Source organism: Mercenaria mercenaria, chromosome 18, assembly GCF_021730395.1.
Source record: "Mercenaria mercenaria strain notata chromosome 18, MADL_Memer_1, whole genome shotgun sequence".
Lineage (NCBI taxonomy): Eukaryota > Metazoa > Mollusca > Bivalvia > Venerida > Veneridae > Mercenaria > Mercenaria mercenaria.
In genome coordinates this window covers 3,768,954-3,791,925 of record NC_069378.1, presented here as the reverse complement: position 1 = coordinate 3,791,925, position 22,972 = coordinate 3,768,954, and the positions used below count along the sequence as shown (strand labels likewise).

Genomic DNA, 22,972 nt, shown 5'->3' with positions numbered 1-22,972 from the left:
TATTGTGATTTACAACTGTAGAAACTGAATTATCTGGCCGCCACTTACTGAAATACCTGATTAGTTTGCGACAGGGAACTTGTGCATTATGATATCTAATTCAAGTAATGCGGCAAAACGAAATTGAAATTTCTTTTTGTTGTATCTTCAGTAAACATGGCTATTTGGTTTTTTATATAAAATAAGATGATTTTATTTTCATACAAGATGGCTGATAAAACCTCAGATAACAAACAACGTGGTTATTTAATCTTCTAAGTACAAAAACTCTTGCAACAGAAATTAGACACTTTTAACACGGTAACTATGTAATCTACAGCATCATTTGTGCATTATTCATGCAAATAATTACCTTAAGTCTTTTAAAAGTGGGAATTTTAAAGGTGGGTTTCGTTTTAGGTTACATGTTTACCTTAGACATCAAATCAGTCAGAATACTTTAGTTAACAATGTATGTGCATTTAATTATGTCACTAGGCTAAACAAGTGAAAACATTAGTTTAAGTGAGAACAGTACATTCAACGTTAGTCATAATTTTCCGTGAATATCAAATAGCGAAACATCTCCGAATATTATTTCAAACCGAAATCAAGAAGTCTTCCGAAGAAGTTAATGTTTGGTTTTTGTGTTTGCAGAAACATTTTACAGCCACAATATTTTACAGTTTTAAATATTTTCACCTAATGAACAAAGCAATATTTGCACAGCTGAATCCAATAAAACATACTTCAACTTCAACTTCAACTTTATATTTTATTAAAGTGTCACATGTAAAACATTCATAGCATTTTTACATAATGTATAAAACAGTCACGTTAAAACAGTTTTACATCCAGCCATTACTGACTTATGAGACACTAAAACAGTATAAAACATGTATTTGTACATCAAGATGTTTAGTTTGGAAGTATCGATATTGTTGACCATCATTTACCCCAAGGCGCCCATGCCACCACCACAAAAGCAGTGACGTAACCAAAGCATCGACGGGCAAATCAAACTCAACAGCATCGAAACTATTCATTGACCTAACAGTGATCTTCCCATATAAAAAAGTAAAAAGTTTTCTATATGTAAGTTAAAAGGGACTGACTGTCTGATAAGCACAGACGAAAGAATTATCATAAAACTTTAAGAGTCTGTATCTTTTACTCATGGAATGAAGAACTGGACTGATTTTTCTCTACAAAATCAAAAACATACTAAAAGAAACCTGCTTAATGATATAAGTGTACTAATTAAATGTTAAGCATATATGAACTACTGAATATTATTTAACGTCTTATTTGCATTTCATTTAAACCAGAAAAGGGTGCATTATCTGACAATCAGTCTCCTCAGATCACACAGCTTTCACATCAATATCGTTTTTCAACAATTCAGTACCATAAAACAAGATAAAATGACTTATTAAAACTAAAAATAACCATTTAAGATTGTTTGCGAGAAAACTAATAATTGGGGCACAACAACCTGGATTAAGCAGGGCCAACAATGTGAGATACCTGTATTGCACTAAATACAATAAAGTAGACAGAGAACAGTAAAAAGAAGTAATGGAATATTGTGATTATTTAAATGATATCGCGTGTGTTATATGTACAATTGATACCAGATGCAGGTATTATTTTAGCAACAATGTCGTAGGATGTGACTGGCTTGAAAACATGGAATACTGCTTTTTGCACGCAATAAGTGTTTTTTTAGAAGAATTATTTCAATATTAAATAAAATGCGGCAACTAATTGTAATGTCGTGATAAGCGGATGTATTCTAAGTATAAGGACATCATTTTAAAGATTTAACATGTTGTTCTGAATTGTAATAAATAGCTATTGTAATAAATGGCTACTATACTATTTATCAACAATATTTTGATTAATACCTTAGTTACACTTTATTTCTTTGAAAACATTTACAGTTTTGTGTTTGATTGATTTTCTTCAAGAGTATTGATAAGATCAACACCAATCATTGAACAGAAATTTAAATACTATTATAACAGCTTACATACTTCGAAATGTTATAACTATGGTTCAGGTTGTGTGTTGAGCATTATAACTTTGTTTTACGTGAAAATACACAAATATTTATTGACAAAGTGAAATATTCACAAATGAAATAACACTCAACTGGAAGAAAGGATTGGTTCTTATTTTTTGACTGTTTTTATTTTGTTTTCAATTGGTAAACCTGTCTATTCAGAACATATGGCGCATGCAGCCGTTTACATGCACTGCACTCAGGTGGTAAGTTAAGATTCTTTTTCCAAAATTATACTGATTTAACTTCAAAATCTTGTGAAATCTGAATGAAGTGACTCATCGTTTTATAAATACATTTAATGTCTAGTGTAAAATCATCGTGGTATTCACAGAACAATCTGTTTAATGTTTTTTCTTCACTTTTTTATGTTTTGAAAAGCCCGTTTTGTTATATGAAAAAATCTGTAAAACATTATAAAGACTGACAGATCATTTTAGAAATTTACATCAATGTACGTAATTGTATAACGTTGCTTGTTACAGTGTGTTACAATGTAACATGAGCTAAAAGTAGCAAACGTAGTCACATCGGTTATAAAGTACTTTCCCTTTCAACTTATAAACAACACGGAAGTGATTAAAGTTGCATATATATTCGAGACACAGAACAAAACTACTGAACAACATATTTTAGTATAGTGTTCTTGAGAAAATAACACTGATATAATCTCTCCGTAGCATATTGGAAGCTTTAATGCGCTGCTGAAAATAAAAACTTTAGATTTTATCAGTTAAGTATTCGTGTTTCTGTTTTAGTAAAATGTTACAATTATATGTTGCCCGCAGTAATTGTTTTTGTATTTGATTGTAATTTTACTTTTCTTTCAGCAACATTAAAATACGCGTGTTCAGATAAGTTTACCGCAATACGAATAAAATGTATTTGCTTTACAAATGTATTATTTTCAACGGATGTCCATTTGTGCTGATTTGTAAAGCTAATTTTAAGACGCTTAAGCAAACAACAAAAACATAAAAGGTAAGAATAAAGAAACTAATGAGCAGTTCATTATATGTGATGATATTTACAAAGTATATAAATGTCATGTCATTTCAATGATTGTGGATCTGCGTAGATCCATATGGTTTTACGGAGTACTTAACAGTTTATTCATAATCGTATGTTGCAAATGAAAGGAGGACCATTTTTAATCTAAAATTAATTAGATTAGATCAAGATGGAAAGAATATACATAAGTTCTTGTAAACCAAACATTAGAAAATAAATACATGAGCATTCTTTTTCACTGTACATGAAACGTAATGTTAATGGATACATTGTCACGTAATTCATTACAATGTTACATTGTCAGTTATTTTTGCAATCATATGTTTATTTACAACAATAGCACGTTGACAACCCGTGTTTGTACTCGTATATAATGCAATTGCAAAAACAGTATTTTTTCATCGTTATTCGGTTTTAGCTGTACGACATGGATTTTGGCTAGATCCTGTAGTAATCGGGACACGGAACAGGTGCGCGCTGAGAAGATAAACCATTTATTTAGTCTACAATTGCACTGAATATCAGAAGGCACATATAAAATGGAGGATATTTAGTAGTTTTGTTACCCAAAATTAAAATGATAAGCTTTTAGTAATTTATCACCGCAAAAGAAATCGAAAGTAAACTTCTCCCCCCGTTGCGTACCTTGCTTACAGATGAATGAGTGGTGGCTGGTTTTAACTGTAGAGTTAGTGTACCCTGTGTCGGATTACGCGGTTTCGCACACACGGCAAAATTATGTTCTTTGTGAAAATAAAACAGAAAATTTAACAATTCTTTGTTATTATTTCACGAGATTGAGTTATTCCCTACATAATTTGACACGAGTCTTTTCAAGCTAGAGCCTCGCTCCGGTAAGTGCAAACGAAAACAATACCAACACCAATAGAGGTCAGCTGAACAATCTTAAATTTCATGAAAACAATGACCATGCAAACAACAACAATGTGCAAATCAAATTTAAAAATCAGTATTCCACCATATTTTAACTTTAAAAATAACAAAATACAACAAAAAATGATAAAATGTATTTGACTAACACAAATTTCTTTGAAAACGTCACCTGTAAATAAAAAAGTGAATATATTCAATCAATTAAAGGATTTGAATACTTTTTTACACATACACATTCTTCAAAAAGCAATTTCGAGTAACGTTTGGTCATGTAATATATATATCATCAGTGTCTTAATCAACTTTTGGCGTATGCGTATGGTATTGTCACGTATTAATTTTATCCCATTTGAACATTTAAAGTTTATGCTAAAGAGTTACTATCGTAAAAAATATTGACAAATTCTTTTAAATCAACTTATGAAATATTCATTAAACTCTTCCTTAATTTAATGCAACAACAACTATACCAATGCATTGAATCTAATAATTTAATGACATGAAAAGATACGTATTCATTTGCTCGAAGTTTCCGATGTCAGTTCAGTTAAGTATTACTAGCGGGTTCTATAGAACCAAATAACTGATAAGTTGTCAATAAAAACAGAATTCCCAGTCTATATGACTGCTTGGAATAATCAAGACAGGATGACGTTAATGGGTATGATGTCTTGTCCGGAAGTTTGGAAATGTCCCTTGAGTAACATTGCAGTAATGCCATTCCGTATGTATATAAATGTAACTTTTAATACCGAGAATATAGTCCTTACAGTACAAAAATAAAATTAAATGTTAAATGGTTGATATATTGAATCTGTTTTTCAACCTATTGTAAATATTTTACCAATAAATTATAGAGTAAATAATTAAGAAAATTTCACAATTGTATGACGTTTATTAATTTGATGAATTCGGAAAAAAATGCATGTATTGTATAAAAATGATATACCGGATGATAAAATGGTGAATGAAGTATTGATAAGAGAATGTATTTTGTCATGGTTTCCTTATCATAACATTTATGCTTCCTATACTGCTGTGTTTCTGACATGAAACTTTAATTCGCCACTTGCAGTACCATAGTTTAATCAAACAAAGCATTTCCATTGTTTTGCTAGATATACTGAAATACAAAGTCGATGAATGAAATAAAGCCAGAATACTCATTACCTTTAAGAAATCTTAAAGTCGTTATCAATTTAGCTTACCGTGTACTGATTAGTGCATCGCCATGTCGATAGCGCGGGTCTGTTAATTGATTTTAATATGCAGGTGATGCACGTTTTTCTACTTACGCTGATAAGAAGAATTTAAGAGGCTTTATACATGTACACTGCTGTGAATATTAATTAATGAATTTTAATAAACAATTTAACATGGTATTTGTTTATATCTGCATGCAAGTGGCAGCGTAGTTGTAAGAGTAAGTTAAAAGTTGCATGTCTAATTGAAATTTCATAACATTATCGATAAGAAAGATGCTTATAATTTAGTTTTACATGACCCCCGCTAATGAGACCACCTACGTTTAAAAGGGTACGTTTTATTAATAAGTGTTCCTGTACAAATGCTCAGATTGTTTCAAAACTATAAAATGCTATCTAAAGCTTAGAAATTCATACAGAAATAAACAAGGTAATTTCTGATTTGTTTCCTATGTAACATTTTGCAATAAAGATATATATTATGCTGCTAAGGTAATCCTTAAAGCTGACATTGTGACACCCTCAACATACATGTTCAAGGACTTAGGGTAGCTTTCAATTATCATTTTCTCGTCAGGTTAAATAATTGCTTTTTCATCATTTATGAGTAACTGTTTCCCGACAGGGAATAAATTTGATTAATACATAAATGATATGAATATCTAGAACGTCAGACTGTACAAAGGTTTGCAAAAGACAAAATATTGTTATAATAATGCAGACTGTCAAAGCAGATATAAGGGACAATATTTATTAGTTTTAGTGTGTGTTACTGTTCACAGGCAAAAGACAACTCCTTCCTGTTACTTCATAGCAGATATTAGCAGGCGTTAGGAATTACAGTATAACATTCTGTATACTTTGGAAACCAATTTGTCTTAAGCCACACAGTAATAGCATGTACAATTAGGATAACTGGAGGCAGTAAACTTCTTTTTATATCGTACGACAAACCGTAGATTAGCATTTTCATTTAAATAACATTGTATTCGATTCAAAACTATTAAACATTATGCTTGGAAAGAAAAAAACAACGATGATGTAATGCTAAAAATGCAAATATGTTTACTAAATGTACAAATTTCTTGAAAACAGAAGGATACTGATATGCCAATATACGTCGAACTTGAGGTTTGCTTTACTGAAGCTGAAATACATGTAGTATGATCTTAAATATTTATTAACTGATCAATGTTTTACATGGAATTGACTTTTCGTGGAATGATTAGCTATATATATATGTATATATCACAAAAATCAATTTTGATGCATATACATGTAGATTGCAAACGCTTTATTTCAGTAAATGAATATCTCAAATCGTGGTTGTATATACGTATTTTTCATAAAATTGGTAATGTGAAACACACTAGACTAACAAATGTTATCGCCTACAAAATGTACTGTCTTATAAATAGTAATGAACAATAGTCTTATTTTCTTGTTATGGATACAGATATTAACTGTTTGGAACTGCCGGCGTATGCAACTGTTGTAATGTACTGCATTCAAACCGTAAGTTTAGAGTCTGTCAGTGCAACTCTATTCTTGAGTAATTTTCTTTCTAAATGAGATATTGGCATGATCTTAACAAGACAGGGATTCCTTCCTCTTAAAACATTTTATGTTGTTCATGTCAAATTTCATATTTATATATTATATCTTCTGCATTCTAGATATTTGTACTTATATGTTTTTTGGGTAACTAACTAATGCGTTATCCGTGCTTTCCGCTGATGTAATGCCTGTCCATTTGTATGAAGATGGGAGGGGAAAATGTCAACAGGTGTTAGAATATATTAACTTAAAAGATATTTTGCCTTTTAAAATGAAAATCAGAAGGTTACGTGTTTTGTTACCAAATGAGTGGATTTTGTAAACAAACAGACATTCTTAAGAAACCATTTTGAGTAAGTTTCCCTTCGGATTTCCCCCACATCACCCCCATCCCCGACCCCTTTTCGCCCCTTACCATTTCCCTCCTCTCCATCAATATTTAACATAAATTAATATGTATTTGTTGGATGTTTGAAGCAACCCGTCTGAAATATTTTTCCATTACAGCTTCTTTTTGTTGTGGGCCTACTATGTAAATGCGTGGCTCTGGGGCTGTGTTTTTGGTGCTCTGTGCTTCCGAGAAATCTACCCTTACCTATTGTCTTTTGATTGTGGAATATTGTTTTTGTGTCTTTGTGCATTTGTTTGTATACCAGTCTCTAAGTATTGGTATACGTACCTAACTTCTTCTTAGCAATATAATGCTTCTTATGGTGAAGTTTCAAGTATATTGACAAATTCTTGTTAGCACAAGACATAGGAAAGGTAGTTTTTCTTTCAGATTAAATGAAAAACCTGTCTCTTAATAATCAATCCAAAATAAAACATCTAGAAAATTATACATGTAATTCAATAACCTTCAGATAGTATTATAAATGAAGTTTTACTTTTATTGAACGAAATCTTTAAGTTCATTTGTTTTTGTTGTCGAATTAATTGTGTAGCATTAGCGATCAATAATAACAATAAATGGTGAGTGGTCAGTCGAAGACAGACTCACCACTCTGCGGAAGCAATGCAGAAGTTGTTTCTGTGTTCTCGTGCGGTAACACGGAAATGTCTGCGTGTTTCATCCATTTTTTTTTGCAACCAGTCCGTCTAATACTTTATGTATATAGACAGTCCAAGATTATTTTTTCGGACATATTGTGGATGTTTTTGACAGAAGTAAAACTAGCTCCGAAGTTCAACGATGATTATATTGGCTAAAGATACATATTACCTTATACTGATAAACAGAACAATAAAGGCACGACCTGCATGAGCTTTAATGACAGTCCCAAAATAGACTGGAATCCACACTATACCACAGCTATATTGTATACACTGACTGACTGAATGCCATCCCTGTGAACAGTTAAAACTATTGCCCAAGGTCCGACGGACAGAGGGTCGATAATTTTGCTTATTTACAGGCAATCCATTCCAAACTTTTAAAATGACAGGAATTTATGGTTATTAACATATAATATGCGGAAGAGTTTTGCAAATGATTACATATTTTATCGGAGAAGTTTAAAAGCGCTAGTGATTGCCGACAGTATTCATTCATGTTAGCGCGTGCTGAAGTTCTTAAGCAACCGACAGCTGTTTTCATTTAAATTTTAGTAAATTTTGCTAATGGCACATATGAAGATTCATAGAGATTGCATTCATTGTGTTCCAGTTCTAACAACTAAAATCTTGTACAGTAAAGAGAGCTGGAAGGAATAATATTCGTTTTAGATAACGTGACATATCACAGCAAAGCAATTATTCGAAAATGATGGAAATAGCTAGATAATAAGTGTTGAATTATGGATTACCAACTGATTAAAAAATATTATGTGTGTTATGGAACAAATAAAGGACTTGTGTCGAGTGTTTTGTTAAAAAAAAACTATAACATTAAATTTTACTTAAAAGTAACGTGTTATAAGATAGTGGATATGTAATCGTAATCGGCATTGTCCGTTTTATTACTTATTATAAAGAATACGTGATTGCACGGAAATTGCCGAGCGTCATCATGTAGGATGGAAATTATAATTCTTTCTACTATATACGCGATTCAAGTGTACATTTGAACTAAGTTTTAAGCAGTTTTTGAACACATTTTAATTATTACCATATACGGTTGAGAATCTCTGTTAAAAATACAATTCTGAAGGATTAAAATGGTTGTAACAGCTTCGTTGCGCCAATTTGATTGAAAAAATAAACAATATGACTATCGTATCGCAAATGTTAGAAAGAAAAGCAGTTTGTTTTCTGACTTTGTTTATCTCTTTTTCAATTGGAAAAATCATTTACCTGGCATTTGTTGTAGATGCGGAAGTGTACATGCATTGCATTCAAACGGTAAGCTTTATACATAAGCATTTGTAATGATTATGGTCAACTGAGTATTTTTAAATTCTGATACAAAAATACTAGGAAAACAAAAAGCACTAGGAAAAAAACAACAAAATTTTCATCACTGCCAAAAAACTACTAGAGTGAGTAACTTGGCAAAAAAAATGTCATTTTTATGTTCGGTTCAAGGCCGCATTACTGTATCTTTAGTCACAGTCATTCTAATTTTGAGTCTACGGGCTTTAGTTATAACGTCAAATATTACGTCTAAAATGTCGTTATGACGGCGTCTCGACGTTCCATGCGTCAGAAAGATTACCGTGTCAAACGAGTTTTCAGACTAATTAAAAATGTCTAAAATTTATGTTTACATACGTTGTGGATTTTGCCAGACTGGTTCTAATTCGGTGCACCCTGGCCTGTCGAGATCCGCATTAGCCGGACACACCATTGCAGGTCAACGTAATGGCTCGATTTGATTGCCAGTTAAACAAAGAAAAAGGTGAAGCTCTGTATATTCTGCCAAACCAGGGTTGACGCGCGGACCGGTAAGAGACCAAAATGACGTCAATTATGACGTCAAATTGCCGCTTGACATCCAGTTCATTACCACGTGGATAAAATAATACAAATATAATTTCTGTTAAAATATTTCAATGTGCATGTAAGAATGAAAACAATCAATGCCCGTCTAACTTACCACGGTTCATCGTTCAGATGCTTAGATATTTAACCACGTGGTAACCTACGCATCTGAACTCTGAACCGTGATAAATCAGACGACAAACCACTCGAAGGCCTTGATTATTTGTTAAATAGCCCTGTTGTACAAGTAGGGGAGCTGAAAGAAGTAAATATTGTGGAAACCCGTAAATAAGCAATTATTTTAACGCTTTGAACCATTGTATTAAATATTTGTTTGAAATAGGCCTACCCAGTCTGAACTCGGTGATGCTAAAAGCTATCCAGTATTTTGTGAGAAACAAAACGCCGAAATGACGAATTGACTTAAACTGTAGAATGGCAAGCATTCAAGTTGTCATAACTTAATAACATAACATTACTGATGAAAGTTTGCATCGCAGAACTGTCTATGAATATTCTTGCAAAATATCATTACTAGTTAATGTTATGATAATAATAAAAGAGGAAAATGAAAATTAGCATTATGAAGTCTAACTTGCAAACCTTAAACGTTGTTGAATACGGATCGTGTTGTGTGGAAACCGAACGTTATTGATCAAATCCTAGTTTTATTTCACAGCATGTGACATGTCATGTTCTCATTAAATATCTACGAATAAATCGATGTCTTTTACCACGTGCCTTTCCCTTATATTGTCAACTACTTATACCTTTTAGACGTAAAGCACGAGTGCTTTATTTTGGTATATAACACGTATGGTAACAGAAAATACATAGCTTCCATAATGAAAATATTGCAGTCTTATGAATAAGGTTACGGTTAGCGAAGGATAATACTATTCATGTACCTCGTCTAACACATAAGTAATTTTTTTGATTCTTCAAAAGCTACTTTTGATTTTGAAGTACTAGTATCCAATATTAAAGGTTAATATCCCAATCCAATCTTGATATAAACTGCAGTGGTCAAACCGTTGAATCCAAAAAATCAGTTAAATATCTTGGTGCCACCCTTGATCAGTGTTTGTCCTTTGATGCTATGGCTAGATCTATAATCAAGAAATGCAATGCTAGTTTACAAGTTTTGTATCGTAAAAGTGAATTTCTCACCCGACACACACAAAAAACTTTTAGTCTCTTCCCTTATGCAGCGTCATTTTGACTATGCTTCATCTGTTTGGTTCAACAGTTTAACTCAAGAGTTAAAACACAAGTTACAGGTCACTCAAAATAAGCTCATAGGAGTTGCATTAAGGTTACACCCTAGGTCACATATAGGTTAAGAGCATTTTTCAAATATTAACGGTTACCTGCTGCAGATAGAGAGTGAACCAAATTACTCTTTGGCATGTTTTCAAAATTAATTCAAACCTTGCTCCCTCATATATGAGTGATAATTTTACCCCTGTCAGTGCTGCTCATAATTACTCTACCAGGTTCAGGGTAAAGGTTGGTTCCAACTCTGATAGTCCATGTGATATAGTGTCAGATGGCAAGATATGCTATTCCTATTGTCAAAGGCTTTGGCAAAAAGTCTTTTGCTTATATGGGGTACACCCTGTGGAACCGTGTGCCTCAATATATCAGGGATTCTAGAACTACCTCTCCTTTTAAATCCAGCGTCAAGGAACATTTTTTAAATTCTATTTAACTTTTACAACATTGCTATGATTTGTTCAGATAGATAGTCTTGTCATTTAAATGTTAGTTTTTTACATGTGCTTTAAACGTTTTTAGTATAGTCTAGTCATATGCTAGCCATTTTAATGTTTCACGGCAATTCAGAATAATTCTCATTCATTGATTCTTCCTATGTCACACAACACTACATCTCAAGAACCACAATGGAAAAAAGAGTTTATTAAAACTCTTCTTTTTGTGTTATCCTTGACATATAATGTGGATTGACATAACTATATTAATTCATATATTGTTTGTTGTATGTATTGATGTCATACTTGCCATGTAATTGGACATTTTATGTTGAAATCTATCTATCTATCTATCTATCCATAAGAATTAACCTGACTCGTCATTTACTCAATTTGAAACGGTTATAAAGAAAAACAAATATGTAATTTTATTAGTTTTAGCCTATTATCATATTTAGATGATATTTCATTTTGAAACGAACATTTTTGTTATCTTGTTTTTTGTTGTCAACACTTTTTGTTACATGTCAGCAATACAGAAGAATTATCAATAGTAGCAAATAACTGTAAAGTTTTCACTGCAGCAACAGAATCATCTGTCAGGTTGCGTGGATTAATCAAGAAGCAATTACATTAATGTAAATGGTGTTTTAGCTGTATTGCCTGGTAATCTGCAAAATGCTTCTCGTGTTTCGTTGCAGTAATTATACCCGAAAGCAGTTTTAATATATTTCGATCCTCGTGTATTACGCTTGATGATACTTGAATTAAGATTTTTTCGTAAACCTTACCGACTACAAACTTCCTGAAAGTTACCGAATCGAATGATTTTATTTATCCGATTAATTCAGTGTCAGTTTAGCCTATACTCGATTTTAAGATCCACCTGGTTTAAATTAAACTTGAAGTCTGTAAATTTAAATACAGTCGTTATAGTCGAACCCTTAATATCGTCAAATTACGCACGTATAACTAATAAATATGTAACTGAAAAAGTACCAACAGAGAAGATATTGTTAAGTAGGACGTTTATTTGCATATGAGTTATTGGATATAACACATGTTTAGGGGCGTAAACGATAAGTAAAGTAATTTAATCAGAAACACTGAATATGATATATCGTGATTTACACCTGTAAAAATAATTTTCCTGACCGTCAGTTGTTTGCGACAGGAAACTTGTGTATTATGATAGTTAATTCAAATAATGCGGCAAGATGAAATTGAAATTTCTTTTTGTTTCATCTTTAGTAAACGTGGATATATTCTATGGTACATTTCATTTAGATTTCATTTTGATACAAGATGGCTGATAAAACCTCAAATAACAAAGTGGTTATTTAATCTTCTGAGTCAAATAACAGAAACAGAAATTAGACACTTTTAACACGGTTGGAATTTTAAAGGTGGGTTCCGTTTTAGTTTCATTTATATGTTTCCTTCAGACATCTAGCCAGTCAGAATACTGTATGTATGGGCATTCAATATGTCAATATGTTAAACCTGACACTTGATGTAAGAACAATCTACACTGATCCTCAACATACCTTAAACGTTAATCTCAATTTTCTTCGCGGGGCTTCGTGGCCGAGTGATTAAGGACGCTGACTTCGAATCTCGCCTCACTCGGGGTGTTAAATTCTTCATGTAAAGAAGACATCCAGCAGGCATACGGAAGGTCGATGGTTCTAACCAGGTGCCCGTTCATTGTGCAATAATGCCAGTAGTGTACCTGGAGTCTTCATCCACCATCAAAGCCGGAAAGTATATTATGTGACTATAAGTTATTCTGCAACAAGCATATTGTTTTATACCGAAATCAAGAGGTTACTGTTGTGTTTTTATGTTTGCAGTAAAAATTTACAACCACATTAACTTACAGTTTTTAATGAACAATGCAATATTTGCACAGTTGAATCCAATAAAACATATTTATTTCGTTCCAAATTAATTCATATAGTATAAAAACAAAAACGCTGAAACGAGTAATAAGATCTCATTAAGGTAAATATATCAGAAAAATCCGTGTAAATAAAAGTGTCAGTGTTCGGTCTAGTTTATAGAGATGTTGACGATTTAGTCCATGTAATCCTAGATGTTTTTTTGTCGCTTCAGTTCATCCACATAAATTATATATAAATTATTAACAGTAACCCGGGAAGAAATAAATGCAAGTGTGAGATACCTGTATTGCACTAAATACAATAAAGTAGACAGAGAACAGTAAAAAGAAGTAAGGGAATATTGTGATTATCTAAATGATATCGCGTGTGTTATATGTACAGTTGATACCAGATGCAGGTATAAGCAACAATTTAGTAAGAAGTGACTGGTTTGATAACATGGCATACTGCTTTTTGCACGCGATAAGTGTTTTTCTAGAAGAATTGTTTCAATATATAAAGTGAGACAACTAATTGTAATGATGTCGTAATAAGCGGATGTATTCTAATTATAACGACGTCATTTAAAAGATTTAACAAGCTGTTTTGAATTGTAATAAATAGCTATTGTAATAAATGGCTACTGTTTATAAACAATATTTTGATTGATATCTTAGTTACACTTTATTTCTTTGAAAAAATTTACAGTTTTGTGTTTGATTGATTTTCTTCAAGAGTATTGATAAGATCAACACTATAATCATTGAACAGAAATTTATATTTTCAACAATGTGAATTTCATAAAAAAAAACTATTATAATAGTTTACATACTTAAAAATGTTCTAACGGCGGTCCAGGTTGTGTGTTGAACATTATTAATCTGTTTTAAGTGAAAATACACAAATATTTATTGACAAAGTGAAATATGTCACAAATGAAATAACACTCAAATGGAAGAAAGGATTGATTCTTATTTTTTGACTGTTTTTATTTTGTTTTCAATTTGTAAACCTGTCTATTCAGAACATACGACGCATGAAACCGTTTACATGCACTGCACTCAGGCGGTAAGTTAAATTATACTGATTTAACTTCAAAATCATGTAAAATCTGAATGAGGTGACTCATCGTTTTATAAATAATTTAATGTCTAGTGCAAAAAGTTAAGTCTTACATCATCGTGGTATATGACAATCTGGTTTTTTTTTTTTGGTCATTTTTTATGTTTTGAAAAGCCCGTTTTGTTATATGAATATATCTGTAAAACATCAATGTACGTAATTGTATAACGTTGCTTGATACAGTGTGTTACAATGAAACATATGCTAAAAGTAGCAAACGTACTCACATCGGTTATAAAGTATTTTCTCCTTCAATTTGCAAACACACGAAAGTGATTAATGTTGCATATTCGGGGATTAGAAAGCCTAACAACACATTTTAGTATAATGTTCTTGAGAAAATAACAATATAATCACTCGGTATCATAATAAAAGCTTTAATGCACTGCTGAAAATAATAACTTTAAATTTTCTCAGTTAAGTATTTGTGTTTCTATTTTAATAAAATGTTGAAATTATACGTTGCTCATGCTAATTGATACTCAGTAATTATTTTTGTTTTTGGTTGTAATCTACTTTTTAGCAACAATAAAATACCCGTGTTAAAATACTTTTGCCGCAATACGAAGAAAATGTATTTGCTTTACAAATGTATCATTTTCAACGAATTTCCATTTTCTCTGTAAGGCTATCGATTTGTAAAATTAATTTTAAGGCACTTTAGCAAACTACAAAAACATAAAAGTAACAGTTTTGGAATCAATTATATGCGATGATATTTTACAAAGTATATAAATGTCATGTCATTTCAATGATTGTGGTGTTGTGGGTCTGCGTAGTTCCCTACGGAGTACTTAACAGTTTTATTCATAATAGCATGTTGTAAATGAAAAGGCGGGCAGCTTTTAATCTAAAATTAATAAGATAAGATCAAAGAATACACACACATTATGTAAATCAAACATTAGAAAATATACATATGAGCATTCTTTGAGTTCACTATACATGCCGCGCAATGTAAATAAATACATTGTCACGTAATTAATTATGTTGTCATTGACCTTATTAAACTCTCTGATGATGTACCATTGATTGATATGATACAGTTGCAGTTATTTTAGCAATCATATGTCTATTTACAACAACAACACGCGTGCACGCCGTGTCTGTGTTGAGCATCTTGATTTCGTATAATACAATTGCAATAACAGTAACTTTAAGCTCTGGTCTCTTTGCAATTGCAAAATGATGCGAAATTTAGGATGTATTCCATAGTGAAAAGTAGGAAAACACACGCGTTGTCAGTGTCTGTAAACTTTGTTTGGTATGGTTTTCAGACAAACAATTATAGGTCACATTGTAAATTTCCAGCTTTTGATCCATATCATGGAGCTCCCAAACCTCGTATTGTGAATGGCCCTATAAAGCGATAGCGATCCATTTATCAAAGCTTACGTTCTATCTGTACGTCCATGCGTAGCTACTTTGTAGCATCAATATGAAGATATAACCGTGGTCAAAACTAAGTGAATTTGAATAATAAAATATGTGAACAGTTCCTTTGGAAGTATAGACCCCAACTAATGAACATAATAGCAGACCCGTTTTTATTGAGTCTGTTCATGAAATGTGCAAGACCCCTCATGCCTGACTATCATTTGCTTAAGCGAAATTATATTACAGCAAAAATGAATGTACTCCGTGATCCCAAATGACAAGACACTGATCGACCAAAGTGTCTGAACAAGTGGTCAATTCGATGTTTCTTCGAGAATTAATCCAATATATGACAGCATTAATTTTAAGGCAACAATAATTCGTTGCGTTTTAAATAGTAAAGCTCATAATTATTATGTGCTCATAGTTCAGTTGGCACAAACGTATCATTTTCGTTTTTTTTTCGGCGACTGCCGTCTAAATTCGTTTTCGTTACCTATGCCACGTGACATCAGTTTGCAAATCAAACTACTTGATAACGCATTATAGATAATTTATCAAAATGGAAGATTTATGCAACACTCTGCCTGATTGGACGAGAGTGTCAATTTCTTTCACTCTGTTGATTGTGCTACGCTGAGTGAAATGTAAACAAAGCGTTTATCCTAAACGACGCTGTTCACAGTTTTAAAGCTAACTTTGGCTCAGTATATTTAGCAAGAATATTGATATATCTCAAAATGATAAGTAAGTTTAATAAATATGATAAAAACCTGTTCAAATACCAACATATATCAAATTAAAGAAAGAGCTGAATACGGTCTGCGTATCACATGAATAAGGGTGTGATAAGAGTCTTTTATGTAGAGAAGTGCTTTTTAAAAGATTTTCCTTGTTACAATTGTCGTCTGTAAATGAAAAGGTTTCTTGCTTTTGTGACTTATTCAGATTGCATATTAAAATGAGTACTTGTTTGCTTTGATATATTTGTTATAAATTATTTAACTGATTTATTATATATGAATATTTTTCTTTAGTATGAGATGCAAATATTGAACTCAGTTGAAATCTGTTTTAATATATATATGCTATATAATGACTGAATTTCATTACACTGAAATGAAGGTACGCTGCATACAGTTTATGTATGTGATATGACTACTGTCAAACTTTGCTTATGAAACAGAAATATTGAAATAATTACAATTGTATGTTTTGCTTGACCTTCACTTTTTTATAGGTGTGACTTCATTGTCCAAAGATTCATGAATAGCGAATACGAATTTGTTAAAGCGGGATCAGTTGGCCTATTTTAGAAATAAATAAAAATAATAAATAAAAAAATCCTTTAATTGATTTTTTCTCATGTATTCTAATCAAACTTGATTTGTAGCATCTTTATTAGGCCCGCAGCCAACTATGTTCAGCTGGGACATTTGACCCCTTTTAGGGGCTGCTAGAGCTAAAACTAGAAATGCCTTTATACAGCGTCTCATGAACAGCTTGGTGGATCTTTGTCATACTTGGTCTGGAGCATCATTATAAGGTTCTCTTCCAAATTTATTTATATAGGAACTTGGGCCCTATTAGGGACCACTATAGCTAAAAGTAGATATGCCTTTCTTCGCATTAACCACTAAAATGTAATGGATTTTTATCAAACTCGATGTGTAACAATATCGTAAGGTCTCCTGCTATTTTGTTACAAATGGGGATAGGGATCAGTTTAGCTAAAAATATAAACACGTTTAATGACCTCTTCTCATGAACCGCTTCATGAATCTTCATCAGACTACTGCTGTAATTATTCGTCTAACGATAAACGAAACAAAATTGCAACCCTACGAAACCTTTGCGAAAAATTAAAAGAGAACCATTTAAATTGTTAAAGTGCGGTGTTTAGTTTTGCAATTTGAAAAATGTTAGATGAAAGATGAATGTAAGATGAAAAATTCATAAACGTCTTTCCTTATTACAATTTTCCGACCATCATTTTTAAAGATATTTCTTGTTTCAAACTACGAAGGAATTTAAAAAGTTTCAATAATATATATGTGTACTGTTATGGATGAAAATATTTTAGTGAACAGAGTTTCGCAAGGATTAAACCACTTTATTGAAAAATCTTAAACTGTTTTTGTATTGATTCTGTCTGTCTACAGTATTAATTGATTGTTGCGTGTGTCGAAGGTCAAAGACAGAAGCAGTTTACATCGCAGGAGTACTGCTGACTATAACGTACGGAGATTTACAGAGCTTGCATCAATTTATATTTCTCATATATAACTAGATATTATACTGTCTTAGTGAATGTCATTTCATTTAATGTGAAATGTCACAACGAAGCGGGTTTTCAATATCTTCTGGTACATAGCGACGGTGTAGGATAATAAATAAGTGATAACCTGTTGTGGTTGAAATACACTGATGTGGAATGAACAATTACTTACGATTTAAGGGTTTGTTGAAAAAAGACCACAAACGGATTTGTTGTAAAAAAAAAACACACAATGCATTTTACTGACAATAATGTTTTCATTTGTTCGTTGGAAATAGATGTGGTTCAAAACTTAGAACAGTAATATATAACAGTCAAGAACGTTTCAAATGAAACGTGTTTCAGAAGTAAGACTGGATGTATTTTCATGTAATGTGAAATGAGATAAACATAATGGACTTAGATACAGCCATGAATAGTTCAAATCGTTACAATTTGTTGGTAGTAAACAAAAAATATTTTATGACTGTATTTGTGTTGTTCGCATTCAGAAAAGTTACCTACTCGGAATACGTTACGGTTGATGCGGGTGTTTATATACACTGCACTCAAACGGTAAGATAAAATGTTTTAAAACTGGTTCTCTTTTTAGTGTTATTTGTATTGTTGCATTTCAACCGTATTTAAGCTTTAAGGAGTAAAGTCTGTTCAGTAAAAGGAGATGCTTTCGGGGCATAGCATGCAATATAATGCAGCCGAGCACAATATTGATTGAGTCGGATTATAAGAGGAAATGGAAAGGCAACATCACCAAGGCCTAAGCACCGGTTTAAGCGGAATTCTTAATTCTATTACACACATATTTAATTGAGTCGATGATCCCAAAAGACCTAAGCATATAACAGTTCGGGGAGATCTTTTACGGCTGCCATATGGAACTTAAAGTTTACTGGTCTGACGGTTATAACATATATGAAGATTCTATGTAATACTTAAAATTTAAATTTTTATAAAACAAAAGTATATCAGGTATGCTAGCAAATTTTCATTACCATATAAAACTTGTAAAATCTGAGTAATTTCGCAAAAAATACCAGTCAGTGTTAGGTCTGATGCTTCTCCCCTTTTATACTTTGAAACATGCAATATTGTAATTAATCAATGTTATTAATGTTAAATAACATCAGTATAATATAAGAGATGAGTCGTTATTATAATTAATTAAATGTTATTAATGTTAAATACAATCTGTATATAATAAGAGAAATATGAGTAAACAAGGTTTGCACTGTTTTGCGCAGGTATTACACTACCATCTCGTAATAAATTATGGTATTCTAGTATTTGCTGGTATATTTTGGAAGCTTTTAAATGAGACTATATCTTATGTTTGTATACTTGAAATTGAGAGGCACTTGATGAGCACTGGGTGTAAATCAATTTCGTTCACTCATTTTATTTATGGGTAGGTTGTAATAAATTAAATACTAAAATTAAATTTCACATCCACACTTTGACAGCCATTTTAGAATTAGTCCATTAGTATTTAGAATGTATTGTTTTGAGAGCTGTTTAAAGTACACTAGAAGGCCTTCAAGCTGAACGCAGCCACTCCAGATAATAACTACATAACCACAAATTATTCTTTAAATGAATGCAAATACATGGATAAATACAGTCTAATATGGATTTCACACAAAGTAAACGGCATGATGTTTTCGATATCGCTTGGTATGAAACACTATATACATATATCGCTGAAGGACTCTAGGTTCAATCCATCGAAAAGCAAATAGGAAAATTGCGCCGAACGTGTATTAAACATGAATGTGTTTCTGTCCAAGTAAATTTTTAAGTAATGTAAAATGTAGTTTGATTGATATCAAGTTAATGTATATTTGACATAAATGGCAATTAAGAATGAAACTTTTATTTTATTTTATGTCGTTAGTAAGACAAGTATAATCATGCAAAAATTTGTAGTAATTAGATATGACACGCGTCCAGGATAATGAACAGTTTGTGATAGATCTGTCCAAGGTGTTGCCCTCGTGATTACATATGAAAAAATGCCTAGAAACGAACATAAACCAAATAGCCTAGGACCTTGTTTAAATTTTTGAAGAAAAATTTCCCGTTAAAAGTAAGTATAAAATACGTAGGTGTATCATATATAAGTATCAATTTGCCTTCATCAGTAAATATACAATTGTATGTCAAAATCATTTCTGGTCTTTCATTCATTTGCAGTAACGGTAAGTGTGATTGTGTTACCACGGTTTAAACTTTACCGAACATGGAACTTATAACATTGTACTTGCTGATGTGTTACTTTTAATTATGCTGTTTCTCAAAAATAACTGATTATAAATTTGATATACCTTCACTTGTATTTTCCTGTATTTACCTGCATTTACTTGTATTTACCTGAGTGTATTTACTTGCATTTACCTGTGTTTACCTGTATTTAGGCGACAGATAGGATGGCTTCCACGCCAAAGATAATCATACCAGAGCCAATAAATGGTAAGACTTTTACTCGCTTTTAAGTACGCAGTATAGGAAAATAAAAGTGTTGCGAACTGTCTATACAGTTTGTCATATATGTCAAGTCACATGTACTATATCTTATCTATTAAAGATATCCAATGCCTACCTTCTACTATAATATTCTAGCTTTAGATATTTACTAAAAGTTTAGAAAATCCTCATTAAATGTATTTAATGTTAACAAATATATAAAATAATTGTGTGTGTAGAGCTGCATTATTAAAGTTAAATGTCTTGCAGTAAAAGAAAAAAAAAAAGACAACTTCCTGGGTTTTAGTGATCGAACACTTCTTTATTATGCAATCAGTTTGTAGTATTTTAACCCAACTGCTAACACTACTAAGCTTGTTAATTTTATGTTTAAATAAAGCATATGTAGTATTTTTAATATTTCATGTACAACATGTTTGTCAAGCATACATTTAAGTCTTTCAAAATGCTATTGTCGCTACAGAAAAATATCATATGTATTGAGTTATTGTATTAAATTATTCAATAACTTTCCTTTCTAAAATGGAATATGACACTTGTTGCAAATCGAACAGTGTGTAATAGGTTTCATTGCACGGAGAAAACATTAATACCGTTTAGTTTTCTTTCGTGACAACATTGATCAGGTTTCGTTTTCTAATTCTGTTCTGAGCAAGTTGCAGTGAGAACAATGGAATAATTCCAATGTCTTGTCAAAAGATCATATAAATGTTGAACCGCTTTTAATTTGTGGTGTCACTGAAACCAGCTTTCTTGGGTTGCCATATAGGTGTGTTTCTTTTTGTACTGCAAGGCGCTTTGTCGTAAATGGTGTGGCATATTTTGATGGTGATTGGTTCGTATAAATTCTCTCTATCTGTACTAACATATATTTACATGTGATGTTTCAGCTTCGACAGAACCACTGTCTGTCGCGGAAACTGGACATTTAAGGTTGGATCTATGTCCTAACAGACGCTTTCTTAAAATAAGTTGGATATCAAGTCAGACACACGGTATGTAAAGCATTAGCTGAAATCGGAACGCAATTAGAATTACATTATCCGTTTTAAACTCCAATTGAAGAAGCTAAAAGTTGTAATTTCAAAATCTTAGAATGAACTGATATTTCACAGAAAAGAAATATTATTTTTTATGACGATAGTTGTACAAAGTTTATTTTTATTAAAGTTCAGACGTTTAAGCAGAAATATTGATATAACAGCTTTCTGTCAGCCCGTATTTACGTACACTTTCATATATTATGTACTAGTTTGTTTAAACCTATGGAAAACGTGCAAATCACGATTTCAAGTTCTATCATTTATCATTGACATGCTTAGAAAAATACAGCGACTGAGCAAAGTCACGAAAACTGATCTATTTTTGGCACTGCTAAAAGGTTTTATCAGTTTGACATGTTTCTTATATTTCTACAGAAAGGAACACGACGCTGTGTTACAAAATGGAGTCGGCAAAGAATGAGATGTTAAAGGATACAGTGTGCTTCTTTTTGCCTGTCTATTGGTCGAATCATTCTTCAGCAATGGTAGGAGCTATTTTGACGTTTCGAAGCTTATTAGTGTTGTTAAATTTTACAAGAAAATAAAGCTATTACTTAACACACATTCTATTTGGGACTCTTAAGAAGTATACAAATATCTTCATACACTGGTAAAGTAACATCAAGTATTCCAAACACTTCTTTTCGTCGTCTTGTAGAGAATAAAAAGATATCACATGGAATAAAAAAAAAGACAGTGCATTTGATTTTACATGTAAGAGAGAAAATAATAGAATACAATGTAGAAAACGACTTGCATGTTTCTATGGTACATTGAATTCAAGAATTCAATTCTGCGTTCTCAGAGTATTCCCTGAATTTTCTCGATTGTGTTTTTCTCTAATACAATTTGTTTTAACTGAGATTTCTTCACAGCTAAATCAAAGTCACAATTTTTTATGTAGTTATTTGGAAGACATTAAATATTTTTTAGATATGACTATAACCTTGCTTTGAAAACCGTCATTTGTATTGTCATTTATTAAATACAAATTCTACGGCAATGTAAATTATTATTGCTTAATGCACATTATGAAAACGTAATAACTGAGTAATTATCGTTACAGAACTGTTGGTTTCCGACGGAAAATATCGACAAAGAACCTATTATCACAGCATGGGTGCATCAATCAGTTCCAACATCGCAATGGAGTGTTTCCGGAAGTCTCAATACTAGTGCCTTAGGTCATGAATATTGTTATTTATGTGCTTTAAAAACGTCGGAAATAAGTTTCCATATAGAACGACTTTTTAGTCAGCTGCCTACACACTCATAATGCACCGAAGCTGCCGTGATAGACATTTGATAATTAAAATAAAGAAGGGGTGCTTGGATATATTATGGGCTGATCTCAACATAATTTAGATATATAAATGTACATATATATGTACATTACAGGTGGCCATGTGGTCTAATGGTAACACGCTTGACAGTCAATCCAGAGGT

At 31.9% G+C, this 22,972-nt stretch overlaps 1 protein-coding gene across 8 annotated transcripts in view; it reads left to right on the top strand.

Moving 5' to 3' along the window:
- Positions 1 to 22,972, top strand: part of LOC123537951 (uncharacterized) — an 83,464-nt gene that overhangs the window by 52,161 nt on the left and 8,331 nt on the right. For 3 of the 8 annotated variants that reach the window (XM_045321904.2, XM_045321906.2, XM_053530241.1), the window contains exons 2-5: positions 20,414 to 20,468; positions 21,374 to 21,478; positions 21,902 to 22,011; positions 22,593 to 22,710. In XM_045321904.2, coding sequence (XP_045177839.2) covers positions 20,414 to 20,468; positions 21,374 to 21,478; positions 21,902 to 22,011; positions 22,593 to 22,710 — 388 coding nt within the window. Of the gene's footprint in view, positions 1 to 1,525; positions 2,251 to 13,508; positions 14,294 to 17,826; positions 18,558 to 18,909; positions 20,086 to 20,413; positions 20,469 to 21,373; positions 21,479 to 21,901; positions 22,012 to 22,592; positions 22,711 to 22,972 lie in introns of those variants that run through there. The other 5 variants (XM_045321901.2, XM_045321900.2, XM_053530242.1 and 2 more) reach the window with 4 other exon arrangements.